Source organism: Excalfactoria chinensis, chromosome 1 (assembly GCF_039878825.1).
Source record: "Excalfactoria chinensis isolate bCotChi1 chromosome 1, bCotChi1.hap2, whole genome shotgun sequence".
In the NCBI taxonomy this organism is placed as follows: domain Eukaryota; kingdom Metazoa; phylum Chordata; class Aves; order Galliformes; family Phasianidae; genus Excalfactoria; species Excalfactoria chinensis.
In genome coordinates this window covers 182,671,862-182,698,312 of record NC_092825.1, presented here as the reverse complement: position 1 = coordinate 182,698,312, position 26,451 = coordinate 182,671,862, and the positions used below count along the sequence as shown (strand labels likewise).

General features: G+C 51.4%; 2 protein-coding genes and 3 non-coding genes across 6 annotated transcripts; 1 reads left to right on the top strand and 4 right to left on the bottom strand.

Annotated features, from left to right (window-relative positions):
• Positions 1–690: 690 nt before the first annotated feature.
• Positions 691–7,612, top strand: SERPINH1 (serpin family H member 1). 2 transcript variants are annotated; one of them, XM_072327032.1, is made up of 5 exons: positions 691–818; positions 3,581–4,194; positions 4,346–4,444; positions 4,799–5,031; positions 5,205–7,612. In XM_072327032.1, the coding sequence occupies exons 2-5, from the start codon at positions 3,612–3,614 to the stop codon at positions 5,505–5,507; spliced, it is 1,218 nt and encodes a 405-aa protein (XP_072183133.1). In that variant the 5' UTR covers positions 691–818; positions 3,581–3,611; the 3' UTR covers positions 5,508–7,612. The 2 variants fall into 2 exon arrangements, with proteins under 2 accessions (XP_072183133.1, XP_072183134.1); XM_072327033.1 differs by having other exon boundaries at positions 696–818; positions 3,578–4,194; positions 5,205–7,533.
• A 1,835-nt stretch (positions 7,613–9,447) lies between these two features.
• Positions 9,448–15,434, bottom strand: RPS3 (ribosomal protein S3). Its single transcript, XM_072327035.1, has 7 exons — positions 15,330–15,434; positions 13,773–13,903; positions 13,427–13,520; positions 12,214–12,308; positions 10,891–11,078; positions 10,016–10,212; positions 9,448–9,519 (listed from the first exon to the last, which is right to left on the bottom strand). The coding sequence occupies exons 1-6, from the start codon at positions 15,357–15,359 to the stop codon at positions 10,019–10,021; spliced, it is 732 nt and encodes a 243-aa protein (XP_072183136.1). The 5' UTR covers positions 15,360–15,434; the 3' UTR covers positions 9,448–9,519; positions 10,016–10,018.
• Positions 9,812–9,948, bottom strand: LOC140247523 (small nucleolar RNA SNORD15). The gene has a single exon (XR_011902703.1). It is a non-coding gene; the product is annotated as a small nucleolar RNA SNORD15 (small nucleolar RNA).
• On the bottom strand, positions 10,495–10,642 carry LOC140247521 (small nucleolar RNA SNORD15). Its single transcript, XR_011902701.1, has one exon. It is a non-coding gene; the product is annotated as a small nucleolar RNA SNORD15 (small nucleolar RNA).
• Positions 11,390–11,534, bottom strand: LOC140247522 (small nucleolar RNA SNORD15). The gene has a single exon (XR_011902702.1). It is a non-coding gene; the product is annotated as a small nucleolar RNA SNORD15 (small nucleolar RNA).
• Positions 15,435–26,451: the final 11,017 nt, after the last annotated feature.

Sequence of the window (26,451 nt, the reverse complement as noted above, 5' to 3'; positions counted from 1 at the left end):
GAGCCAAACCCAGCATTATCTTCATGCAGAGGGCACTGAAACCACAGCACTGCTGCCCAGAGGGCTGGGTGCCCCATCCCTGGAGGTGGCCATGACTGTGGATGGGGCCCTGAGCACCTGGTGTCCCTGCCCATGGAAGGATGGGGTTGGGTGCCCTATAAGGTCCCTTACAACCCAAACCAGTCCATTATTCTGTGATTTCTATGGCACTGTGATTAGAAGAAAGGGAAGACACAGCCCACAGCTACGCAACACAGTGATGCAGCATCCTCCTGCTGATGTGGTACTTATCCACGAGCACGCTGTTTGATTACTGGATGGTACCACTGGAACAGGTTGCCCAAGGAGGCTGTGGATGCCCCATCCCTGCAGGCATTCAAGGCCAGGCTGGATGTGGCTCTGGGGCAGCCTGGGCTGCTGGTTAGTGACCCTGCACACAGCAGGGGGTTGGGACTTGAAATGCCGTGGAGCTTGACACCCTGCACCTCCTTATGCACCACCAAGCACCGGGGGGCACAAAATAAGCTCACCCAGAGCTCCATATCAACGCAGGAGCCCCTTTACGGCTCAGATTCACTCCCAACCCCCGTATCCCCCCCCTTCCCAGCCACCCGCTCCCTGCCATTGGTGGGAGGCCGGGAGGGTTTACTCGGATCCTCCCCTTCCTTTCTCCCTCCCCAGGCTGGATTTTCTTTCTTTTTTTTTTTTGAGAGGTTTTTCCCAACTTCCAGAAGTTTCTTGCCGGCCCCTTATATACCCCCACCTCTGGACCGGGAGGTGCACAGGGAACCGAGCCTTGATCCTGCACTGCTCCGGAGGTAAATGGAGGGGGGAGAACCCCGGGGTACCCCCACTGCAAAGGGAGGGGGGATGCAGGTTGTTATTTGGGGGCTGCTTGCTGCTGGCCGGCCCCATAGAGCAAAGATATGAGAGGGTGGGTGGGGAGGGGGGTGAAGGCTTGCATGGAGTTGGGTTTAGGGGGGGGGGGATATGGCTGCGTTTTGGGGCTGGGGTGCCCCATAAGTTGTTTTGCCCAGCTATGCTGAAGGGAAAATGCTAAAAGATCCCCCCCCCTTACTTTAACTAGAGCTGATTGCGGTGCAGTTGAACCCAGCAGAAGCTTTTTATTTGTTGGGGTCGGGGGGGAGAAAAAGGGAGCTTTGGAAGCGCCGACTTGCACTGAGGCTGGAGACAGCCAGCAGCTCCTGCTCAGCCTTGGGGACCTTGAGGACCGGCGCTCAGCACAACGTTACTAACCTTGTCCCCCTGCCTGCCTTAACAAAGCCTCACCTCCTTCTAACAGCATGGAAATAGCGGCATTTGCTCTAAAGTCCCGATCCTGGCCGGTCCCAGAGAGCCCCGCTGAGCGATGTGGGATGCCACGCTGGCACGGGGCGTCCCCTCTTAGGGCTGGGCTGGAGGGCTGCAAGAGAGGATACGGTCTATGGCACATTCCACCGCTGCTATCTGGATCTATTGCCACCCCGTGTTAGCGATTCATCCAGCATCTCACTCCTAAGTGAAGAATAGGAGGAATTTCTCCGTCTCGCTGCTGTGGGCTGCAGCGCTCATCACAGCCCAATGGGCTGAGCTTAAAAAAGCCAAAAGAAAAAGGCCATTTTGTGCAGAAATGAAGCATATTTAGGCTGAGGATGTGAGCGTTGTGGGCAGCGGGTCGCTTGCAAGAGCACTACTCCCTGTATCTGTTTTCTTTCAGAATGAACAAGGCAAACGTTGACCTCACTATGAAACAGTTTCAAGGTATCTTTAGACAGGAAAAAGTCGGGGGGGGGGGGGGATGGGGAAAGAAATAAAGCGAAGAAATACCTTCCCATTCTAAACTCCCACCCAGCGTTACGTGCGCCTTGGAGTGTGTTACAGAGCAGTTCTGAGCCCTTTGCTCTAACTGTGGCTTTGGGGCAGCACTTCCCCTCCAACAAAAGGCTTGCTCCCAAAAGAGCTTTAGGATATTAATTGCTACGTAACTCCCATTGCTGGCAATGGGTTCCCCCCCCCCCCCCCCCGGGTGCAACTGCGCACTCTCTTTGCTTCGGGCTATGTGTGTGCATGCTTCCTTCCATATGTAATCCCAGCGGGCCCTTCGCTTCCTGCTTGCTTTGCTTTTAACCCTGAAACAGCCGTGCCCTCATCCCTGTATGCGCTGGGATGGCCCCAAGCAGGGTGTGAGGACAGGACCGCTGGATGCGGCCTCGTGGTAGCGCTGTGTGTGATGAACCGTGCTGGGAAAGCTGGCTTTGGGTGTGAAATTGGGGTTTAAAGAGTGGGAATGGGCCATCGGTGAGCTTGGCTGTGAGTGCTGTGAAGGAGGAGGAGGAAAGGTCTAGCTAGAGATAGGGTGTAGGCAGATGGTTTCTCATTGCTGCCCAGTGAAGAGAAAGGGAGGCCAAAGAACCTACTGGAGGACGTGTGTTTGTTTGGAGCTGGTGTCCCAGTGAGCTTTCAGGCCCAGCATTTAAGATCGGTCAGGCTGTTTGAGAATGTGTTTTAGCTTGGACCTCAATGGGGATGCCCATGCTTATGTTGAGATGCATCTATCTACTGCACATACATGCTGAAGAGGAGGAGGAAAGAGAGGTGCAGCAGTTCCCTCTGTACTCTGGCTCAATGGCAGAACTGAACAGATAAAACCAAGAGCTGCACAGCCAGCCTCGGATCTGCTGGTTGGAGGGAGAGGGGGGTCACCATCCCCATGGGTGTTCCAGAGCCATGGGGACGTGGCAATGAGGGTCGTGCTCAGTGCGCACGGTGGCGGTGGGTTGGACTAGATGATCTTCGCGGTCTTTTCCAACCTTAAGGATTGTTTGATTCTCAGAGGGTCCATCTTGTGGGAAGCTCACGTGCTCCATCTAGTGCCTGAAGAGCTGAGCACTGGGTTCTGTGGGGGTCCTCATGGAGGACAACCCTTGTCATACAGTAGCCCAGGGCTGGGCTGGCACTATGTGACCCTTGGGCAGCAGAAACATCCCACTTCTAGTTTGTCCTGACCAGAGCAGAGGTTTGATCTGCTGCTCTGGGGGCAGAAATACTGGTTGATCCCACCTCCCCACCCTTCCTTAAGTCATTTTCTGTACATAGGAAGAGAAGTGAAGGTCTCAAGCTCAACCAGAGGAGGTTCAAGGTGGACATTAGAGGAAACTTGTTCTCTGAAAGAGCGGTGCAGTGTTGGCACAGTGCAGGGACTGGGGGAGTCACCATCACTGGAGGTGTTCCAAAGCTGTGGGGATGTGGCACTGAGGGATGTGGTCGGTAGTAGGATGAATGATCTTGGAGGTCCTTCTCCAGCCTTCAGGATTCTACAATCCTACATTGAACATAATACAGTAAAAGCAGGTTATGAAGGAAGCTTTCATTCAAAAACGCTCAGGTCCTGCAGTTTGGATACAGCCTGCCCTCTTGCTTGAGGGAAGGCCCAATGTGGACTTGGGATCATTGCACCACAAGCGAAGCATCGATGCTCATAGAGCCCAGGTGTGAATTGCACTGGATGAGCTCCCGGGGTCTCTAAATGCTCCAGGAAAGGCTTGGGACACACTAATGTTGAACCCTTCCTGCCCAGCAGGTCCCCAGCCGTGTTCAGTGCTGCCAAGACCATGCAGGTTTTCCTGGTGCTCGCTCTCTGCGGCCTCGCAGCAGCTGTGCCCTCGGAGGACAGGAAGCTGAGTGACAAGGCAACGACGTTGGCCGACCGCAGCACGACGTTGGCCTTCAACCTCTACCATGCCATGGCCAAAGACAAGAACATGGAGAACATCCTGCTGTCTCCTGTGGTCGTGGCTTCTTCCCTGGGCCTTGTGTCCCTTGGGGGCAAGGCTACAACTGCCTCCCAAGCCAAGGCCGTGCTCAGTGCAGACAAGCTGAATGATGACTATGTGCACAGCGGGCTGTCGGAGCTCCTCAATGAGGTGAGCAACAGCACAGCCCGCAACGTTACCTGGAAGATCGGCAACCGCTTGTATGGCCCTGCCTCCATCAACTTTGCTGATGACTTTGTGAAGAACAGCAAGAAACACTACAACTACGAGCACTCCAAGATCAACTTCCGGGACAAGAGGAGTGCCCTGAAATCCATTAACGAGTGGGCAGCCCAGACCACGGATGGGAAACTCCCAGAAGTCACAAAAGACGTTGAGAAAACTGATGGAGCCCTTATTGTCAACGCCATGTTCTTCAAGCGTAAGTGCTGCCTTCAGTTCTTGCTACAGGTTAAGCCCACATATAGCAGCCTAAACCAACCTTGGGTCCACTGAAAGCATGTGGTTTTTCAGAGTATGCTGGGTTTTTTTTGCTTCTCCCTTTTCTCACATGCTGAATCTCTCTCTTGCAGCTCACTGGGATGAGAAGTTCCATCATAAGATGGTGGATAACCGTGGCTTCATGGTGACCCGCTCCTACACGGTGGGCGTTCCAATGATGCATCGTACAGGTAAGTTGCAAACCTGCCCCAAGACCAGCTGGAATGAGCTTGCTGTTGCTAACTGCTTCCAACATAACTTTGCTTCATGGGCAATGAGTGAGAGAGAGAACAAAGCATGGCATGCTTGCTCTGTTGATTCAGTCTGTTAGCAGATTTGCTGGTAGGATTAAACTCTAGCTCATGATGTGAATGAGAACCACAGTTATAGTTGTTGCCTAGTCCAATGAAGCTGGGCCAGATCCCAATATGGCAGAGGTTTTCTTCCCTCAGTGTTGGGACTGCAGGATGAACTGCCAAAAAGGTTGTGGCTATTTACCCATGTCCTGCATCTCACCGTTTCCTATCTCTGATTCTGACTTCAAGGTCTCTACAATTACTACGATGATGAGGCAGAGAAGCTCCAGGTGGTTGAGATGCCACTGGCTCACAAGCTCTCCAGCATGATCTTTATCATGCCAAACCATGTGGAGCCTCTGGAGAGGGTTGAGAAACTGCTGAACAGGGAACAGCTGAAGACCTGGGCCGGCAAGATGAAGAAGAGATCTGTGGCCATCTCGCTGCCCAAGGTCGTCCTGGAAGTCAGCCATGACCTGCAGGTAAAGGAGGTCCTTAAGTAACATTCAGCCTTGCAGGTGTTTGGGGTGGGAGAGAGAAGAAGTGGAATAATGGGACTGCCTAGGCTAGATCTTTTTCTAGTGCTCTGACAGTGGATGGAACAGATTGCACTGTGTTGTTTGGGGAAGGTTGCTGACCTCTCTTCTCTTCCTAGAAACACTTGGCTGACCTGGGCCTGACAGAAGCCATTGACAAAACCAAGGCTGACCTGTCCAAGATCTCTGGCAAGAAAGATCTTTACTTATCCAACGTCTTCCACGCCGCTGCTCTTGAATGGGACACGGATGGGAACCCCTATGATGCCGACATCTACGGCCGAGAGGAAATGAGGAACCCCAAGCTCTTCTATGCTGACCACCCCTTCATCTTCATGATCAAGGACAGCAAAACCAACTCCATTCTCTTCATTGGCAGGCTCGTCAGGCCCAAAGGAGACAAGATGCGTGACGAGTTGTAGTTCTTTTTTTTTTCCTCCAGAGCTTGTTTTGGTTTGCGTGGTCTTTTTTTAGGGGGGGATTTCAAAAAAGGGGAAACACTATTTTGTATCCTTCTCGAACTATGGGTGCTATTCAGACCAGAGTGCATTGTGATGAGAAACCAGCATACACTTTACCTCACCCCCAAAATATTCCATTGCACAAACCCAGCTCCAGGGAATAGGGAAGCCTGGCACAGTAAGTCACCAAGAGCGGACAGGAACTGGCATGTGTTGTCTCAGCGCTTCAGTTGAGATGTTTGGGCTGATGCTTCGTTCCTCCCTGCGCCTGCTTAAGTACCTTGCTACCACCATCAGCAAAGGCACAAGCCCTCCCCCTTCCCATCTCTAATGCTTCTGCACGTTTAGTTCTGCCTGCTTTTTCCTTGCCTTAGTGCTGTAGAGCACCGTGCTCAAGCTGCTGATTCCTCTGCAGTTGTTTCATGCTTGTGGCAGAAGGTAAAAGTATACTTAGCTCAAGTGGTACAAAACAGAATGACCGGGGCTGATTCTATGCTTCAACCCCAGGTGCACCACTGGGAGCAAGACCCCGACAACAGGCAGAAGCTGAAATTCTATGCTGTTGTGCCTTTCTGTCCTGCTTAACCCTGCTCTGGATGGCTGAGGGATGCTTCACCAGCTCCTTAGCTAGAATACTGCAAAGCCAGGTGCAGCCTTGGTCTATGTTCTGCAGAAATAGATGGGTTTGGGATGTCAGCAGAGGCCAAAGAGACAAGCTTGTAAGAAGAGACACCTGTGGAATTAAGTGACTCTCTCAGAATTATGAGGGGACTTTGGGGCCAACAACTCCAATTAAACATACCAGGCAAACAGATGATGCTCCCGCATCAGCACACAGGACTGTGAAAGAGTTGACACTGTGAAGGTTCCCCTTAGTTACAAGCAGGGCTGGTACCCATCAGCTCCTGTGCCAGACTAAAGGGACTCCTCTGCTGGCCTCTAGCATGGAGATGGACCAAGGCTCACTTCTACTTGCATCAGTACAAAGCTTTAGAGCTTCCTTTACCTGACTTCCTAACATCCCTTTTCTGCAGCTCCTCTCCTCTTTAGCTCCCTGTTGGCTGACCTGGATAAGGGCACAACGAAAACCAAATGTATTTATAGTTATATACGTATTTATGTCTGATAATTAACAAGTTTCATAGCCTGCTCCAGTCTAAACTTGGAAGTTTTTTCCCACCTTTCTCAGATTAAAGGACATTGTCAGGTTAATCCTACTTAAAAGAACTGATGCAACCCCAAGAGCATTGAAGCATGCATCAGATAAGCCTTGCTATGCACTGAAACATACTGCAGAGCAAGACATGAGTATTAATAAGAGAAATCTGGGTGTCACCGTTAGCAGCAGTTACTTGGAGCCAGCAGGGACAGTGTGACAGCATTGCTTTTCTTTGTACTTTCCTGCCAATGCATCTGCTGTCATACAAGCCCAACACTGCGTTGTTTTCCTGACCATCCATGTGACCGTTTCCACTTATTTATTCACAACAAAGAAGTTGTTACCTCTTGCATCTTAGCAGGCATCTCCTACAGCAAAACATTCAACTTGCAGCTCGAAGTTTAACCTGACAGTGCCTTCTCTGGATTTGCAAGTTAGGTGGTAGCAGAGAAGCAGGTCTGCCCTAACTCCCATCCAAGCCAGCCACGCAGGGAGGGTTTGTCCTTGGGTTTCTTCCTAGTTTGTCCTCCCAGGTGTTTTCCTGACCTGGGAACCCACAAAGCTGTACCCAAATGCAGAGGAAGCCTGAAACCCAACGTGTATGCTACACGACCTGATGAATCAGCGCACTGAAACCCACATGCTGTACCACGTTATGGAAGATGGGGTGGGGGGGGGGGGAGGGAAGGAGGGGTGGAGAATGGGAAGGCAAGGCAACAGATAGTGTGAGTCACTCACATCATGTGGATGCAGTTGTCCTATGGCTTTTATTGTCCTTGTACCACATGATGACCGTTGTATGATTTTGAAATAAAACTTTTTTCAGTGAACCTCTGGGCAGCCACACCGACCTGCAGGGTTTGGCAGGAGGTAAAATAGTGTGTTTAATTAAAGGGCTCACAGACAGTCCTTGCCCTGACATCTATCTGTGTCATGGGAAAGGAGCTCTAATACTAAGTATTCAAACTCGCAAGCATCCAGCATCTTGAACACTGCACAGACAGGAGGACCTACTGCCCTCCCCTGCTGTGACATTCAACTGGGCAGCAAACATCTATTAGACAACCTTACTGACTGCTCAACTCAAAGCTTCTCTGGCTGGAATCCAGTCAAAGGAAGCAAGGGGGGAAAAAAGGAAAGCAAGAACCTGCAGCTTCAGTCAACACAAAACTAGGTCTTAGAAAATCTGGCAAGGTCACGCACTGCTGGCCGGTGCTCTTCCACTGCTATAAAGGGATTAACATGCTGGCTATTCAAGCAACTCTGCCGCTCAGCCATGAGCAAAGAAAACTGCAGGTATCTTCCCCTTATCCCCACACTAAAACCTTATCTTGGACAGGAAGGTGCCTGCAGCCATGTGCAAATCCCCAGAGACTGAAAAAGGACCAGGTGCTTGAGGGATCACAGCCTTTTTTACTGCAGAAAACTGCAGCATCCACCCCCAGCACCAACCTTGGCAGTCCTACACCATCAATCTACAACAGCATTGTTGCAAGTTAAAAGCTATTTCAGCTCTTCCAGAGCCTTTCTTTACTCCCACGCTGCCTCGTTACAAGCGTGTCCTTTTTATCGTTGATAGAACTGCACTTAAATGACACCAGAAACTGAAACACTGAACTAGTAAAGCTTTTCAGCACGCATGCAGGAACCTGAAATCACTTTTCTCTGGGACCCTGAAACGGCACAGCTGTATGTACCAAACCTACCCAGCATCCCAGGCAGCTCTTTGCCAGACCAGCTTTCCAGGAACCTCATCAGAGATCATCAGGAGCAGGAAGGCTGAGGTTCATGTCCATACACTGCCAGACAAACCAGTTTCTGATGCCATCTCCATCTGAAATTCCAGTCCTTAAGTTTCTTGCCTAGTTTCTGCACAGAATCCTCCAATAGCTTGGGTTGGAAGGAACCTTAAAGCCCTCTTCCATAGGCTGGATGCCCCCATAACAGGCTATTCATGCACCCATTCAGCCTGGCCCTGAATGCCTTCAGGAATGGTGAATCCACAGGATGCTCTGGCCAGTTAGTGCCAGCCCCTCCCCACTCCCTAAGAAAAGAATTTCCACCTGGTATCTAACTTAAATTTCCCCCCTTGGTTTCAAGCCCTTTGTCCTACCCTTACCACATCATGCAAAAAGTCAGTCTCTCAGTTCTAAACACAGTGCTCCAGATGGGACCTCATGAAGACAGAACAGAGGGGGACATTCCCTTCCCTGCCTGCTGCACCAACACTCTGCATAGAGCAATGGAAGACGAGAGAACCACTCAAAACTCCAATCCTATTTCTGTGGTCCAAATGGCATCTTGAACTCAGGCAGACTTGGTGCCATCATCCCACATCACTATGGATGAAGGTTACTTCTCCCTAACAGGAGATGCGATGCTCTTCTCCATAACCCTGAAAGCCACACAGCAAACATCTCTCAGTGTTAAGGGAAACTGAAGCAGAGATGACAAAAGCATTTAGTAGAAAATACAGTAATATTTCCTAGCGTAGCCTAAAAGACTACAACTCCTTTGGGCATTGCTAGACCAGCTGGAAGCCTTGGGGAAAGACTGCCATGTAACTCCAGACACCTCTCTAGACTATCAGCATCTTGTCCCCACTCTGTTTAGATCAGGATCTGCTAAGTTCACTCCAAAAGGTAACACAAGCTGCAAGAAATACAATGAAATTTCTTCCATACCAAAGATTTGGGCTCCTCCTGATTATACCTTGCAAAAAAAAAGAAGCACCTCTACAAACACTGTCTTTTGTGTTTTTATTAAGAGATGTTTTCAGGACAACCAGGCTTCTCGTTGCAGATGTTGTAAACCCTACAACAACAAAAAAGCAACAAAAAATACCGAGTGAGATGGTGGCAAATCATTTCCTATAGCTATTTTTCTATCTGAAATGCTGAACAAGACAATTCCAAGTGTCCCAATTACATCTTTCACTTCCTGCATTTTATTTAGCCAATGACCTCCCCCTACATGAACAAGCCTTGCAAGTCAGAGACCAGCATAACATCAAGCTTGATGTACTGGTTTCTAAGAGTCAAATCTCAACTGGATACCAGTACAACCACTGCTAAAAAATAGCATTAAAACAGCCAAGGCACTGAGCCCTTCTCAGACAAATGCCTCTAGATCGCTCAAATTCTGACCCAAGGTCCCCACATCCATGCTGTAGAACACAGCAAGAAGCAGGGCACCTGGACAAGGATATTCCCTTTCAGACTCGTCATCACATCTTCACAGAAGGGCATTCAGTGTGCAGTTAAACTGTGGCTGTGTGAACAGTTCACTCCTGCTGCTCACAGGCACTCACCTCTCAGGCAGTGGGAACTGGTTGCGGCATGGCTGGCTGTTCTGGTTTGCCACCTTTCTGCTCTGAAATGGGAGTGGTGGGCAAGATCTCTTCTTTGGGTTCCACAATGCTGACATGATCTGGAAGAGGCTTTTTGGGGCCAATCTTTCCACTTGGGTCCCATGGCAACATAATTTTTACTTTGATTCCAAGTACACCTGCAAAAAGGGACAGAACGTTAAGGATGGGATGGATTATAGAAGCTACCTGCACCAAAACCATCTCCCAACAACTCCAAACTGATGGAAGCTAATTGAAAGTGATAAAGCTTAAAAATCTACTTAATGTAAATTTACATCAGTGTGTTTCTCTCTATTAAACTCATTGCCTTTGCTAACTGCAGCCTGGGATGACTACAAAGAAACCATTCTATATCCTGATTTTAAACCCTGTTTCTCCTGGGATAGCTCAGCTAGTCAGCTGCACCACATTCTGGCATCCCTTCTCAGACAAATGCCTCTGAATCAACCAATGAGGAGGACATCCTGCCCAAGGCAGCCTTAGCACAGCACCACAGAACATGGCACTGACCAGGCTGTGCTGGCACAAGGACGTCCCTTCTGACTCGTCATCGTATCATCACTGAAGGGAGGACAAAACAACTTGGCTTATGCTCATCTTTCTACACCTGGTGCTCTGAAATGCCTATTGAGATGCAGAAGGCACTTGTGTTTTACTGGAAAAGGACGAGGGGATGAAAGCTGGCTTAGCTGGTTTAACTGGAAGACTTGAAAGAGCGCAGCTATGGTGGGAAAGCTGTCAGTGATGCCTGTTTTTCTGTGGGTCTGACAAGAGGCCAACAGAGCTGCAAAGGGATCTGCATCCCAGCCACTCACCTTGCCGGAGCAGGACGTGACGCACAGCTGTGTCGACGTAGTAATTCACCGGGTCTCCACTGTGGATCATCAAACCATCCACAAACTTCATGGACTTGGCACGTTGACCCCTGAGTTTGCCAGACACAACCACCTCACAGCCCTTAGCACCGCTCTCCATGATGAAGCGGAGGACACCATAGCAGGCCCTGCAGGCAGGGAGCAGAAAGAGACACTGCATTAGTCCCACACTGGGACATCACTGCCAAATCCAATGGCATTTTGCAGCCATGTCAAACCTAGACAATCATGTTTTAACACCTGCCTTTATCAAAGCTACAGTCACGCAACCCAAGCTCTGTCAATGTTAGACAAAGCAGCAGAAAACTTCATGCTGTAAGTGCTATTAAATCGAGCCTTAGAGGAGTACTGTGCATTATGTATGTGAAGTTGTGGACACAGTGACAAGCACAAGTTCTCTGGAGGCCAACCCACCCATATCACAAGTGCAGCCCCTATCCCTTCTCAGACAAATGCCTCTAAATCACTCAGCGACGGGATGCTCCTGCGGAAGAACCACAGGCAGCAGCACAGAACATGACACTGCAAGGGCTCCACTCAGCAGGAGCCATCCCTTCTGACTCGTCATCTTATCATCACTGAAGGGATCTGAGAAGCAAGGCCACTGTCACCTCGACTATGATTCAGCCACGAGGCTTGAAACTGTGTTTCACTCCCTCATCCCTCATTCGCTCACAAACAAATAAATGGGAGCTGTATGCACATCAGTCACACAACTTCTAATCTGATATGATCAACTCTTTGAAAGGGGAGATAATGGCAGGACAAGGGGAAATGGTTTGGAGTTGAAGGAGGGCAGATGGAGGTTGGATGTCAGGGGAAGTTGTTTACAGAGAGTGGGGAGGTGCTGGAACAGCTGCCCAGAGAGGCTGTGGATGCCCCGTCCATCCCTGGAGGTGTTGAAGGCCAGCTTGGATGGGTCCCTGGGCAGCCTGGGCTGGTATTCAATGTGGAGGTTGGTGGCCCTGCCTGTGGTGGGGGGTTGGAGCTTCATGATCCTTGAGGTTCCTTCCAATCCAGGCCACTCTATGATTCTATGATCTAGGATTTCAACATTTATTTCAGAATACAGCGTCTAGCAATTACTACCAAAAGTAACCGTATACTAAATGAAAAGCTTCTGTCTATCACAAACGCAAGCAGAGCATTAGTCGGTTAAATTTCCAAATTCAAGACATCTCAAGATGGTAAGCACTATCCTAAAGCACTACTGCAGTCCTATAAAGCCTCACTGGGGCATCACATCCAACGTGCTCTACTCACCGACGCACTGCTAAGCCTCCCAGAAGCTTGTACCTCAGGGACTCTGCCTGGGCGATGGCACACAGACCTCTGGTGGCCACCTTCTCGGCATAGAGCTGAAAAAAATAAGCAGCAAACTCAGCAATGCCTTGATTTCCAAAGGATTTTCATTAAATGGAAGTCAGGAGCTTCATACCACTCCACGTCCCATCCTTCAGACACATGCTTACAATAAGAAGCTTTATCTTCAGGCACAAAGCTCCCTGAGCACCTGTTTCTTGCTCTTGGCAGGGCTGAGACACACACCAAAAGCACCAGAACTGGGATGGTGCAGACTCCAAGAGCTGCTGCTTTCAAACAGGCCCAAAACATTAAGTACCAATGGAGAGAGGCATCCAGGCAGTGCCAAGAACTACTGGGATATGCAGGTCTGCTGAAGGCAACAGCGTTCCCAAGAGCAAAACAAGATGGTGTTACCCAACAGGAAGACACAGAACCTGAGAAGCAGAGCTGGGACAACGAGGTGCATTTAATCTAACATCCCTAATAGCCAAAGCTTGATACCTGAGAAGGAGATAGTCAGAAATTACACACACAAAACCACCAGAGCTAATGATACAAATGCTTCAGGAGACATTTAAACAGTTCCTGGAGATGATCAGCAACTGTGTAACGTGATCCAGCAACACTGAGTGTATGATAAATGTGAAGGGCAACCCAAACCACACATCTCCCCTCTCATTAATTGTTATTGAACTGCTAGCAAGGCCACCAGCCTTCAACAATCAAAAAGGCATCATGGAAATACTGTTGTCTCTATCGTCCAATTCATTCCGGTATCATACAGAAGTCTCAAAGATAGTTCTGCACCCAAACAGCTTCTTTCTATGGGCAAAAGCATTAAGAATTGATTAAGGGGAATGGCAGTGCATCAATCCCCAAAGCTGTGCTGTCAGATTGACCTCTCAACGCTGGCACAGAAATACTCCCTACAAAAAGAGAAATGGAACATGTTTTACCTACTTCTGTGCTCCTATTTGCAAGGATAGCAAAGAAAACCAGACAAACTGAGCGCACTCAAAACAGCTGACAGCAAAGCGATATTCCTCTTTCAGTGCAGCACTGTTCTGTGACAACCCCAAGTTACCTTCAAGTCAAATTGCCTCTCAGTTAAAGCCACCCAGACAGCACACACAGCCCACTCAGAACTGTTTTGAACTAGAGGCAGTTTTACCTCAACGCTTCCCTCGGGGAATCCAAACCTCTTCTGCACAACAGCTGTCAGCTCCCGGATGCGGCGTCCCTTTTCACCCAGGACATTCTGGGTTCTGGAAAAGAAAGAATACAGTATGATTGAGTGTCGCCATGTCAGAGCCTGCAACTATCCCAAGGAGCTTCCAAACTGAGTGTTATAACCTTGCCCAGGCTGGTGATTAGTAGGAGCCGTAACACTGCTGTTTTACTGAAGATCATTTCAGCTTCTCCTTCATAAATAGCTCACTTTAATAACGTTTATCATTCAGCAACACCCCTTAAAGACTCACACAGTGTTCCTAAGTGGACAGCAGCGTCTCGTTTACCTGGTGGCAAGTATGATAATCTCAGTCCTGGTTGGAGTGACCCGGACTTCTACTCCAGAGTATCCATCTTCAGCCAGTTCACGAGTCAGAAACTCATTCAGTTCAGCTTTGAAGATGCCATCAGCGACAAACTATGGAACAAACAGACCAAGAGTGTGTAAATCCTTCACCCCTCCCCAAAAAAACAAAAGAATTTGACATTTTAAGTGTACGTCCCCAGCTTGTCCTGTTGTTTGAGAGCTTCTCTCTCCCAATAGAGTAAACAGAAGTGGGGAGGAAATAAAAGCATCTCCTGAAGCTCCCAGAGATAAATCACCTCCAGCAAAAGCCAACACCAAAGCTCGATTCGTGCCCCAAACCAGCCAGAGTTCAGGCCAAACAGTGAAATATCTTGTTGTGATGCCTTGCAGAGGCACTCTGATGATGTGTGAGTTTGCATCAACTCACTGCAGAGCTCATATCTCCTCAGCAGCCCTACGGGTGCCTCAAACCCTGCTAAGTCTCCTAAAGCGTGCCCTAAGCACAGAACCTCAGCAGCCCTACAGGTGCCTCAAACCCTGCTAAGTCTCCTAAAGCGTTCCCTAAGCATGTTTGCTGATGGCACCGAGCTGAGTGGTGTGGCTGACATAGCAGAAGGGAGGGATGGCCAGATGGACCTGGACTAGCCAGAAAAGTGGGCAGGTGTGAACCTAACAAGGCGAAGTGCAGGTTGTTGGATTGGGGGCAATCCCAGATAAAAACACACACTGTGAGGAGAACAACTTGAGTGCAGCCCCCTCAACAAGAAGGGCCTGGGGGTTCTGGTGGAGAGAAGCAGAACAGGAGGCAGCAGTGAGAGCTCACAGCCTAAAAGGCCAATAGCACAGTAGGGATGTGGGGCTGTGGAATCAGACCGAAGGAGGGCATGGGGATGCTCGGAGGATGGAGCACCTCTGTATGGAGACAGGCTGGGGGTGTTCAGCCTGGAGAAGGGAAGGCTGTGGATAGACCTCACTAGAGCCTTCCGATGCTCGTGCAGTTTAAAAGCAGGACAGAAAACAACTTGGTCTGACAGGGGCTGGACTTCCAGCTGGAAGCTTTGGAGACCAGCCTGGATGGGGCCGTGGGCAGCCCGGTCTGGTGGGGATACAACTAACGTATAGCAGCAATTAGGGCTGAGCTGGGAGCTTTATAAGGTTCCTTCCAAGCATTCTAATGACACCACGCCAAGTCAACCACAACCCGCACCCTGTGCACACCAACACAGCGCCATTAAACCCGAACTCCGTGCTATAAAACAACGACAAACCACTTTCCAGCCCCTCTCCGCTCCCCTCAGCTCCGTGTAGGCCCCACACTCCATCCGCTCCCTGCGGCCCCGGCCTGGCACCGCCACACGCTCCAGCCGCCGCCATGTTCCCCGCCGGGCCTCAAAGTTGTATCCGCCTCCATCCTTCTTCATCCGCCGCCATCCCCCCTCCGCCACCCCACCCTGATGAGCTCCGAAGCCGCCTCCAGCGCGTCCCCGCCGATACGGATGCGCACCGCGCCCGCAGAGAGGAATAAGGCCGCCCTTACCTTGCGCTTCTTGGAGATCTGCACCGCCATCTTGAGCCGCGCCGCCCGGCGGAAAGAGGGCCTACTTCCGGGGGGAGGGCTATATCAGCCTTCCGCCGATTCCCATTGGCTCGGCGAGATCACGTGAGTCCTGACGCTAGGATCGGCGGGACATGTAGTCTTCCCTGAGCGGCCATGTTGGGGGAGGATTAACCCTTCCTCTGCCAGCGTGTATCGCCTCCCTGTCAGTCTGATATCAGCGCCCTCAATCGGTGTTAAAATGCCCACAGAGCCCATTTAATTGCACTCAGGCTCTTACAGGACGATCATTCAGCCAGATGTGCGACACACAAAGCTCAGCTCCAGCCCTCATTGTAAACAACTCCTATCTTACATACAGCCCAAATCTCCATTCTCTTTCTTGGACACCCAGTTCCCATTGGCCTATCACAGCAGACCCCTTTAGATACCGAAGGCAGCTCCCAGCTCTTCCTACAGCCTTCCCTTCCAGTCTTCCAGTACCTGAAAGGTTCTTACAGTGAGAGTGGGGCAGGTCTCTTCTCACTAGTGACAAGTGACAGGACGAGGGGAAATGGCCTCAAGTTGCGCCAGGGCAAGTTCAGGTTGGATATTAGGAAGAACTTCTTTACAGAAAGGGTGGTTAGGGACTGGAATGGGATACACATGGTTAGGGACTGGAATGGGATACACATGGTTAGGGACTGGAATGGGATACACATGGAGGTGGTTGAATCGCCATCCCTGATGTGTTTAAGAGCCGTTTGGATGTGGTGCTCAGGGATATGATTTAGCAGAGGGTTGTTAGAGATGGGGTACTGGTTGGGCTGCGGTTGGACTTGATGATCTTCAAGGTCTTTTCCAACCTGAGTAATTCTATGATTCTATGATTCTAAAAGAGTGGAGATTTAGATAAGACATTTGGAAGGACCATGAGGGCGATGAGTCCCTGGTGCTGCTGCCCAGAGCTGTGGGTGCCCATCCCTGAAGGTACCCATGGCCGTGAATGGAACTGTGGGCACTGGGCTGTGGGAGGGGTCCCTCCCCATGGACAGAAGGGGATTGTGAGATCCCTTCCCACCCAAACCAGTTTGGGCTTCTGGGATTCTAGGGTCAGCTCGACCTTGTGTTTATAATGCACTGCTTTGATGCTTTAGGGAGACGTAGCCTAATGAGCCATGCAGGTAATACCAGTATGACCAGTATAACACTCATTTCAAGCTCCCACCCCAGCACTGTGTGCAGAGACCAGCGTGGACACACGGAGACAGCTTCCAGCAGGAGAAATGCTCCCCACCTCGGCTCCTTTCCCTCCTGTCCTCTTGCCCAGGGATTGGTTCGTCCAGGATTTGAGTGATGCTGGAGACAGCACCGAGACGGCACCTCTCCAGAGCCGCAGAGTGGTGCCAGGATCCACCAGATGCCACTGAGAGTTTTGTGTTTGCTGTCACTAAACGCACCTTCCTTGGCCTCCATTGTGTCCAACCATCACATCCCTCAGCCTGCCCCTTCCCCTCTCTCCAAGCCCACCCCAGCTTAGCTCTCCTGGACCCTCTGCCATTCAGCCTCTCTCTCCACTCTATGCACAGGGCTATGATCACTCCAGACAGGAAGAACACAGCATGACACGGTATCCCTCTCCCTTATTCCCCCTTCCCTGCTCTAATTGTTCCCACTCTCCTCTGCTCTCACACTTCACCCTTACAAACTGCAAAGACACACCAACCTCAGTGGTCTCTTTGGTCCTCCTCTCCTCTCCTCTCCTCTCCTCTCCTCTCCTCTCCTCTCCTCTCCTCTCCTCTCCTCTCCTCTCCTCTCCTCTCCTCTCCTCTCCTCTCCTCTCCTCTCCTCTCCTCTCCTCTCCTCTCCTCTCCTCTCCTCTCCTCTCCTCTCCTCTCCTCTCCTCTCCTCTCCTCTCCTCTCCTCTCCTCTCCTCTCCTCTCCTCTCCTCTCCTCTCTCCCAGGGTTGGAGGCTGGCTGTGGCTGTGGGAGAACTGGTTACCCAAGGTTGGGACTGGGCTGATGGAACCCAGACAGAAATTACCTGCTTGGGTATTTAGTGTGTCAGCTCCTGTGCTCCTCTCCCATCTGCATCCCTGGACACAGTGAGATGAGGCCAGCTCATGTCTGGAAGGCCAAAATCGTGCCGATCTCTTGCTAACACGTCATAAATAGACACCAACGCTTCATCCATGAAGGGGTGTGCCTTGATCACAGCACTTCAGCTCTAGACCCAAACAAGAGTGCGTGTGTCGGAGGGGAGCTTTCCCCACTTCATCACTGAGACACGAGATGAGCAGCAGCCTCAGCTCTGAGGAAGGAATCCCTTTGTTTTCTCCCTTCCAAAGCACACTCAGCATCGGCAGCAAAGAGTTTCGTGGGACTTGTGCTCATTCCTCCCTCACCTCTTCTTGCCCCCTCCCCCCTTTCACTGATCCATCCTGCTGTTCCCGGAGCCCGGCTGTGAACCAGCTTCCAGTAACGATCCAACACAAACACACACGTATTTTCGGGTGGTTATTTCAAGCTCTGCTCACTTCCCTGCTGCAGGATGGCCTGCGAGTACTGAGGAGAGGGCAGCAAATTGGGATGGGGGGGTGGTGAGCCCAGACAGGGATGCCTTACTTGAATAGACCACAAAGCTGGGGGGGGCTCAAGGATGGAGTGGCATATGGGGAACCTGTGATCCCAGCCGTGGTAGCACCAAGCCAAGCTGTGCAGACATTCATACTGGGGGTCCTCACCCTGGGTGACACCAGCCCACCAACCACTGGGGTGACCAGGACCTGAGGACATCTGTAAGCAGGGATCTGAGCCCCACACCATAGAACCAGCCTCTCCAATCCATGCTGAAGGGAAGACTCCCCTTAATCTAGAAAGAAAACCAACCCACTGCTTTCCACTGTGGTCCCACCGCACTTCCAGAGCAGGAAATACCTGCTGAGATCCTTCTTTTAAGCTGAGTTCACCCAGGAGGGGTTGACCCAATGTATTTTTGCATCGTATCAAAACAAGGGAAAGGCACGGCATTAACAAAAAGCCTGGCCCTGTTGTGCATCGCCTTTTCTATGCCCTATTAAGGAGAAACTATGTGTTGTATCAGCGTTTCAGGGGGCAGCATCGACAAGCAGAGCTGGGGTCGGGCTGTATCCTGGTTTTAGCAGCAGGGGGGATGGCCCCTCTCCCCCCGAGCAGGGTTAAGCCAACGGGCTCCAAGACCGCAGCCTTTGCAGCCGGTATTTCAGTCCCTTCCACAAATAGCAACGTGGGATTCCTCCCTCGGCTCCCGGAGATGAGCAGCGAGGACGTGGAGATGTTATTCGCAGTTAAACAAGGATGGATTCCTCCCCCCCCCTCACCATGTCCCTCTCAGCACAGCGAGCTCCAATTTGGCTTCCCAGCTGCAGCTCGTCTCTGGGGCTGTCCCCAAACCCCACAGGGGGGGAGGTAAAGGGGTGGCTGTCGCTCAGGCTTTGGGGAACAGAGGGAGCGGGGGGGCGCCGCAGCCCGTTCCCTTGCGGCTGTTGTACAGAGCCGGCCACGAGAGGGCAGGGGCTGCCCGGCTGCGGAGCTCTCTTTGTCCGCAAGGCTTGGATGCTGGGAGAGCCGAAGGGAGGGATGTTCGGCTGCGTCCCCAGAGCATCAGCCCTGGTCCGAGCACCTGGAGGTCCCCTGAAGTGAGCAGGAGAGCAGAAAGAGCTCCTTGCAAGGAAGGAAGGGGATGCGCAGAAGGATGCATAGATTTCCCCGCTGCGCTGCGGGGGAGGCCGGCTCGGAGCAGGTAGGGGAATGGGGAGCTGTGCTCCCTCCCCTCCGCTCCTTTCATTGCCCAGACAGCGGTGTGGTTTATGGCAGCCCGAGGCCATTGAGCAGGCTCTATTAAGCCGGTGTCCCCGTGTTTTTCTCCCCAGGAAGCTGGCTCTGATTCAGAGCATCCCGGAGGGGCTGGCAGCCATTGGCAGCCACAGGGCCAAGACAGCCGGCGACTTTCCCAGCTTGCAGTCACGCCGAGTTTGGGGTTTTGTGCTTTCTCTGCTCGTTGGCAAAAGGCAGAAACTAGGAGCAAACCTCGTGCTTGGGAAGGTCTGCGATTGCCATTGCTGCTGCTGCTGCTGCTGCTTTCAATGCAAAGTAATGCTCTGAATCGCATAGAGATGCTGCCGGACCTCATGCAATGCACTGATGTGAGCAAGCTCTGCCAGCCAGGACAGGGCAGACCCCGTCACCTCCCTGGATGTTCCTGCAGCTCTAAAACTTCCCCCCTCCCCATTATAGGAGCCCGTTTCTTCTGATTGATTTCTCTGCAGATACCAGCCCTGGTGCGGCGCTTGGGGCCGTGCTATGGGGGGATTGTGACAGCCTCCCTTTTAAGGCTTCGACCCCATGCTGGCACATCCCCAAATCAACCCTTGACAATGGTGCTGTCCTGGAGGGAAGCATCAGCTCTGGGAGATGAAGCACAGAGCAAAGCAGCAGCGCAATGCTGGGAGGACAGGATCACGTCTACAGAAAGCCAAGGACAGAGGAAGGAGGACGGGATCACGTATGCAAAAAAACCCAAGGACAGAAGCTCTCTTCACCTTCCTAACGGAAGGGGCTCAGCAAATTCCTTGCAGAGGGTTTCAGTGCAACAAAGCAGATTAACTTGAGCCCAAGTGACGCATTGTGCCTATTGGTTGGACGTCTCTTCAGGCATCCCACTCAGCCCTGCTTCCATCAGCTGTGCCCAGAAGGACATGGAGGTACTGGAGCAGGTCCAGAGAAGGGCAACGAGGCTTGTTAAGGGCTTGGAGAATCAGCCCTACGAGGAGAGACTAAGGAAGCTGGGGCTGTTTAGTCTGAGGAAGAGGAGGCTGAGGGGAGACCTTATTGCCGTCTGCCAGTACCTGAAAGGTTCTTACAGTGAGAGTGGGGCAGGTCTCTTCTCACTAGTGACAAGTGACAGGACGAGGGGAAATGGCCTCAAGTTGCGCCAGGGCAAGTTCAGGTTGGATATTAGGAAGAACTTCTTTACAGAAAGGGTGGTTAGGGACTGGAATGGGATACACATGGTTAGGGACTGGAATGGGATACACATGGTTAGGGACTGGAATGGGATACACATGGTTAGGGACTGGAATGGGATACACACGGTTAGGGACTGGAATGGGATACACATGGTTAGGGACTGGAATGGGATACACATGGTTAGGGACTGGAATGGGATACACATGGTTAGGGACTGGAATGGGCTCCCCAAGGAGGTGGTTGAATCGCCATCCCTGATGTGTTTAAGAGCAGTTTGGATGTGGTACTCAGGGATATGATTTAGCAGAGGGTTGTTGTTGTGCTGTTGTTTCGTGGTTGTTGTTTAAGAGATAGGCTACTGGTTGGGCTGCGGTTGGACTTGATGATCTTCAAGGTCTTTTCCAACCTGAGTAATTCTATGATTCTATGATGTGGCACGAGGCCCAGCGTGCCCACCCATCCTTGTGCTCACAGGACACTGCTGTCTCCACGCAGCCTTCGAGGGGTCCCAACATTGAATCATCACCTTCTCAAAGGGGCAGCCCGCCCGTTCAGTGCTCCTGGACACTGCTGGGGCACCAAGCAACAAGGCCAAGGTCACTGCTCCAAGGTAAGCCCATGTCCCACCGCCTCTCTGTATAACAGCCTGGGAGAGAAACAGATCCCAATCTCCATCCCTCCAACCAGCGCTGTCACACCACAACCAGCAATTTCATCAGGCACACCACCGAGTTAATGAATTTTCTCAGCAAGTGGCTGCGGAAAATAAACCCCAGGACGGAGATGGACAAGATGAGATAGCTCGTGTTAAATGAGCGGAGCCCAGTCCTGGAAAGTAATTCAAGTAGAGATATGATGAATTGCAACACCAGTTGTAAAGGGTTCGTAATGTCTGGATCAGCTGGGAGCTGTATTGCAGGAGTATTGCAGTTTATTGCTGCAGTCGGAGCAGCTGCTACTGCTGGAGCTGAGTTGCCATGTCTGCTCCATCACTGGGATCCTCACAGCTCCTACAGCTCTGGTAATGATGCTGACCAATCTGTCCCAGTGCTGGTTATGGAGCAGCCCGAGGCAGGCATGGAGCTGGGCAAGATGGAGTGGAAGTGAGGACAGGAGGGAGGGAGCTGGGATCACATTCATAAACGCTTTGGAATCGTTTCACATGCAGGAGGATTTACTGTTTCTTCTTTTGGCAAGAGCACAGCGGATGAAGTTCAGCAGCAGCGGGAGGTGGAGCCTGGAGAAGAGAAGGCTGCGGGGAGACCTCATTGTGGGCATCCAGTACTTGAAGGGAGCGGAATAAACAGGAGGGGGAATGGCTGTTTGTGAGGGTGGGCAGTGATAGGACAAGGGGGAATGGTTTAAAGTGAGACAGGGCAAGTTTAGGTTGGATCTGAGGAGGAGGTTTTTCATGCAGAGGGTGGTGACGCACTGAACAGGTTGCCCAAGGAGGCTGTGGATGCCCCATCCCTGCAGGCATTCAAGGCCAGGCTGGATGTGGCTCTGGGCAGCCTGGGCTGCTGGTTGGTGACCCTGCACATAGCAGGGGGTTGGAGCTGGATGAGCACTGTGGGCCTTTGCAACCCAGGCCATTCTGTCATCCTATGATCAACACCCCTGCAATTTCTGATCAGCAGCGTTGGAAGTTCTGCACCACGACCTCTCTGAGCTTCATCTGCAAATTGTTCCCAAAGCACGGCAGCCCCAGCCACCATCCTAACTGATTGGAGAGCTGGCCTCATTAGATTCCCCCATTAGCTCTGATAAATGGTTCACAAACAGGTCCGTCACTCAGGCGCTTCCCTTTGGGCATCTGCCCCCGCTAAACAAGATCTTGCTTCACTGCCTGAATTCACTTAAAGGATTTAAGGCACATCAGTAAATAATTTATACTTCCTTTAAAAAAAAACAACACAGGAAATGAAATAAGGGACGCTCGCTGTGCTATTTAGCTGGAAATTGTTCAGCTCTTTACTATTTAATGAACTGCCTGGCTGCTAACAGAGGTCATTCCAGCAGCTCACACCCTGGCCCAACAGCTTCACCCGCCTCTGTGCGAGGCCCGTAAATTGAAACCTTAATGGGCAGCTGGAGGAGAGCAGTGTGCCCTGCTAGTATCATTTGAAACCCATCAGCGTAAGTAAGTGATTCTTAATCAGCTTTCAAGCTTCAGGAGAAATAAGCCGAGGGCAGGAGGAGGCTGGTTTCCCCCTGCACGCTGCTCTGTATGATGTTTTATCATAGGATCGTGGCACGGTTGGGTTGGAAGGGAGCAGCCCTAACACAAAGCTCTTTGTCCACTGTTCTTCACCCAACGTTTGGGAAACACGGCATCACGGTGAGCTCTATAAATACGCCTTAAAAATGCTTTTCCCCACCAATGGAAAACGTCAGCTCTGGCCATAGCTCCAGCAGGACTGACATGCCGCGTCATTTGGAGACGATCCTGTTGGCTCCACCTGGGGGCACTGACTGCTAACGCCAGGTTTGGGGGTGTTGAACTGACCTGTTTCCCTTCTTTTCAGTGGTGAACAAAGCAGCAGTGGTGACCAGAGAGCAGACCACGCTCTCCTTCAGTGCAGCCCCCCAAAGGCAGCCAGCAGCCGCAGGGCTGCGGATCAGCACCGCGCTGCCCTTGTTTGTACCCATGAAGTCCTCGCTGGCTGCAGAGGCGTGAAAACATCCCTTCCTTTCATTCTATTACAGCTGAATGACAAAACCCCGGATAAAACTGCAGCCGAATCGACAGCCTGTGTATAATGAGGCCATCAAACACCAGACACTGAGGCTGGGTGACAGCAAGTTGGCCGCACTGAGGCAATTTAACTGCCAGTGCAGCCTCTATAAAAACACGCAGCACCTACAGCCACTGCTGTCCTCGACTCAGGCATGCAGCCACCTTCCAGATGGATGCACTGCTTTAAAGATCTGAAACCCATTGGCAGAGAATCATAGAATGGCTTGGGTTGGAAGAGACTGTCTAGGCTATTTATGGGAGCCTGGGGATTTGGAGGCTGTAGGATTTTCCCTGTTTGAGGAATGAGAAGAGCTGTGCATCCCAGCCCCTGACTGCAATGCGGTGAATGAAAGTAAAGCTGCTGAAGGAAGATTCCAGATGGGAGCAATAGCGTGAGAGGACTGAAAGGACCAGAAATCAGCAATATTTGCTCTGTCTGGGAGATGCTGAACTCCCTGCACTTCATGGAGCCGCCCATCCGAGAGGATGACACCTTTGAAGGGTGGAATCATGGAATAGCTTGGGTTAAAGATAATGCAGTTCCAACCTTAAAGATCATCCAATTCCAACCCCCAGCACTGGTGATGTGACCGGCCTTAACGAGCCTATGATTCTAATGGTCCTTAATGAAGGACGGGCTGAGCACTAATGGGGCAGAACTCAGCCCCAATCCCAGCGGAGCCTCAGTGTTCAGCCTGCCCTTCACAACACGTTATCTGCTGGAGGTAACTTGGCTCTGCCAGACCGGTCAGCCCCCATCAGCCGCCAGTGTGGGCAGGATGCAGCCTGCATGGGGACGGATGTGATGACACAGCAGGCAGCCTGAGCACAAGGTTATTATCAAGGACGTTCACCGGAGCCCTCAGAAACCAGCCTTGCAAGGAAGAGCAAAAAGGCACCTGACCGGAACGCTGAAGCAGAGCTGAAAACTCAGCAGATTGTCTTTGTTTTCTTTATCTTTAAGGGCTCAGTGCGGTGTCAGTGGCTGTTTGCTGTCAGAAACGAGCAGATTCAGCAACAATATCAGATGGCTGCCGCCCAGAAAGCTCTTCCTTTCAGTATCCCGGCTACTCACATCTCTGCATAACCTTCCAGCTGCAGTAGCACACAACTGTTTTGCAGGGGCTAATAAATACATGAGAGCTATTCGGAATAACACCCCTCACATCCTAGAATTATCCCCATCTACGTCTGGGCAGGACTTTGAGTCACTAAACCATCCCCTCATCCTCGGATCAGCTCATATCATTCCAACAGCAGCGGCAGCACTTCCCTGCTCTTATCCCCCGCAGCAGAACGAACGCAGGATCCCCTCGCTGTGAGATCAGCAGTTTGCTCTGACCCAACGGAGCGCTTTGCAGCACGCTGAGAGCCAGGAGCGGCCGTGGTTCCCCTCCCAGCAGTGCCCAGCTCATGGCCACAGAGGGAAGCGGCGCTGATTTATGACGTGGAGAGACCTGCAAAGCCAACAGCAGTCAAAAGCCAACGAGTGCAAGACATTGATGGCGTGTGGGCTGTTAGAGGAGATGGCAGCGCTGGATTTACTGGTGCACCCCTGGCTGCCTTTTGCTGCTGCAATCTCTCAGGAGTGGTGGTGAAATCCTCCATGCTCCCTCCTGCAGCGCTCAGCCTCGCAGCTCCCAGCGCTGCATCCTACATTGCTCTTGGCTCCCACTCTGGGTCTGCTCCATTTCACCACCAGCGGAAAAGCTCAGAATGTGGAACTCCTGCTCTGCTCAGAAGCCTAAAATTAATATATTGATAATGTTTTGCCTTTAGGGTTAAATGAGGATATTTACAATATTATTTTCTGTGAAAGTTCTGTTAAAAAGTTCCAGAAAAGCAGAGACAGATGCAGCGCATCCTGGATGAGAAGATGAGAGGATGAGAGGCAATGGCCTCACATTGTGCCTGAGGAGGGTCAGGTTGGATAGTAGGGAAAACCCCTCCTCAAAACAGCAGTCAGGCATTGGCACAGACTGCTCAGGGAGCGGGGGCTCAATGGAGGTGGTCCAGAACCATGAGGATGTGGCACTGAGGGACGCGGTCAGTGGGCATGGTGGGCTGGGCTGGGGTCGGGCTGTGCATCTGAGAGGTCTTTTCCAACATGAATCATTCTGTAGCTGTGTGGAAGGAGAGCCCACAGCTGGGGGAGAAGCCCAGAGGGGCACTGAGTGCTTCCTGGCTCTGTCCTGGTCTGCACAGTCCGAGTGCTTTGAATGTAGTGGAGCTGGCGGAGGGATCTGCTCCATTCCACAGTGCCACAGCATCCTTGGATTTGCAGAATGCAATGGATCACACCTCGCTTTTCAGAAACCAGGATATTCTTATGAAGGAAGACTTGAAATTAAAAATGTATATCATATATATATATATATAAAAGCACCTTCGTAGCCATACTTTTAATTATCAGCCTCTCGTATCTCCTCGGGCAAGTATATTCAGGTGAATCTAAGGTTGCTGCTGTTTCCTATCCATGGCTGACAGCTGCCCATCCCAATGTGTGGGCACCTGCAGACAGACTGCCCTCCTTCTGTCCTGCCCCGGTACTGAAGCCCTCCTCCTGGAGAAGCTCATTAGTGCCCTAATTTGCCCATCATGCAGAGGTGAAGCTGCATTGGGACCACCCAGCTGAGCCCAGAGAAGATGGATAGCTGTGCAATGGGATTGAAGGAGCTGCTGTCAGCATTCCTGATGCACCAGGGCCTGGGAGTTCATTGGTCCTTTAAGAAATGATGGTAAAAGAGAGAAGCCACAGCACAGACAAAGCCAATCACACAGGAGCAGAAGCGTCCCTCGCAGCAGCTGTCCTTGAATTTGCATTAAAAAAAATAAAATCTAAAACAAACAATCTGCTAAAAAATAAAAGGTAAAAATGTGGGACTGGAAGAAAAGAGCAGTTTCAGAATTGAATGGCACTTCATCACAGAGCTCAAGTTAACCTTCGGGCAGTGCCGGCGCTGCTCTGGGTGCGGAGGTGACTCAACCTCTTCTTTCCAACCAGCCAACTAATTGCATCCTCATTATCCATTTAGAATGACAACGGTGCATTCCACAGCCGTGAATTCCCGCAGGTTGAGATGTGGCCATTGCACTGCTTTCACTGTGTCTACGGAAGCAACACCACAGTCCGAGTCTGAGCAATGCATGTCCTGCACCTGCAGCAATGCCAGCACACAGCTCCAGGCACAGCGCTGCATTCAGGAGAACCAGAGCAGCTGGATTGTGCCTGAGGCCCTCAGCTCATCTGGTCCCATTCCCTGCAGTGAACAGGGACACCCGCAGCTCACAGCCCGGACCCTGGGGGTCTCCGCACACACAAATGCTGCTGAGTTGAACTGCTGAGCGACCGCTGTGCTCATCTGCAGACCACAGAAACCT

Coding starts and splice junctions, on each gene's coding strand:
- RPS3 (XM_072327035.1), bottom strand. CDS start 15,359: ATGGCGGTGCAGATCTCCAAGAAGCGCAAG. Junction 11,079..12,213: donor GGAGGCTTAGCAGTGCGTCG/GTGAGTAGAGCA, acceptor CCCTGCCTGCAG/GGCCTGCTATGGTGTCCTCC. Junction 10,213..10,890: donor TCACGTCCTGCTCCGGCAAG/GTGAGTGGCTGG, acceptor CCCTTTTTGCAG/GTGTACTTGGAATCAAAGTA.
- SERPINH1 (XM_072327032.1), top strand. CDS start 3,612: ATGCAGGTTTTCCTGGTGCTCGCTCTCTGCGGCCTCGCAGCAGCTGTG. Junction 4,445..4,798: donor TCCAATGATGCATCGTACAG/GTAAGTTGCAAA, acceptor TCTGACTTCAAG/GTCTCTACAATTACTACGAT. Junction 5,032..5,204: donor AAGTCAGCCATGACCTGCAG/GTAAAGGAGGTC, acceptor TTCTCTTCCTAG/AAACACTTGGCTGACCTGGG.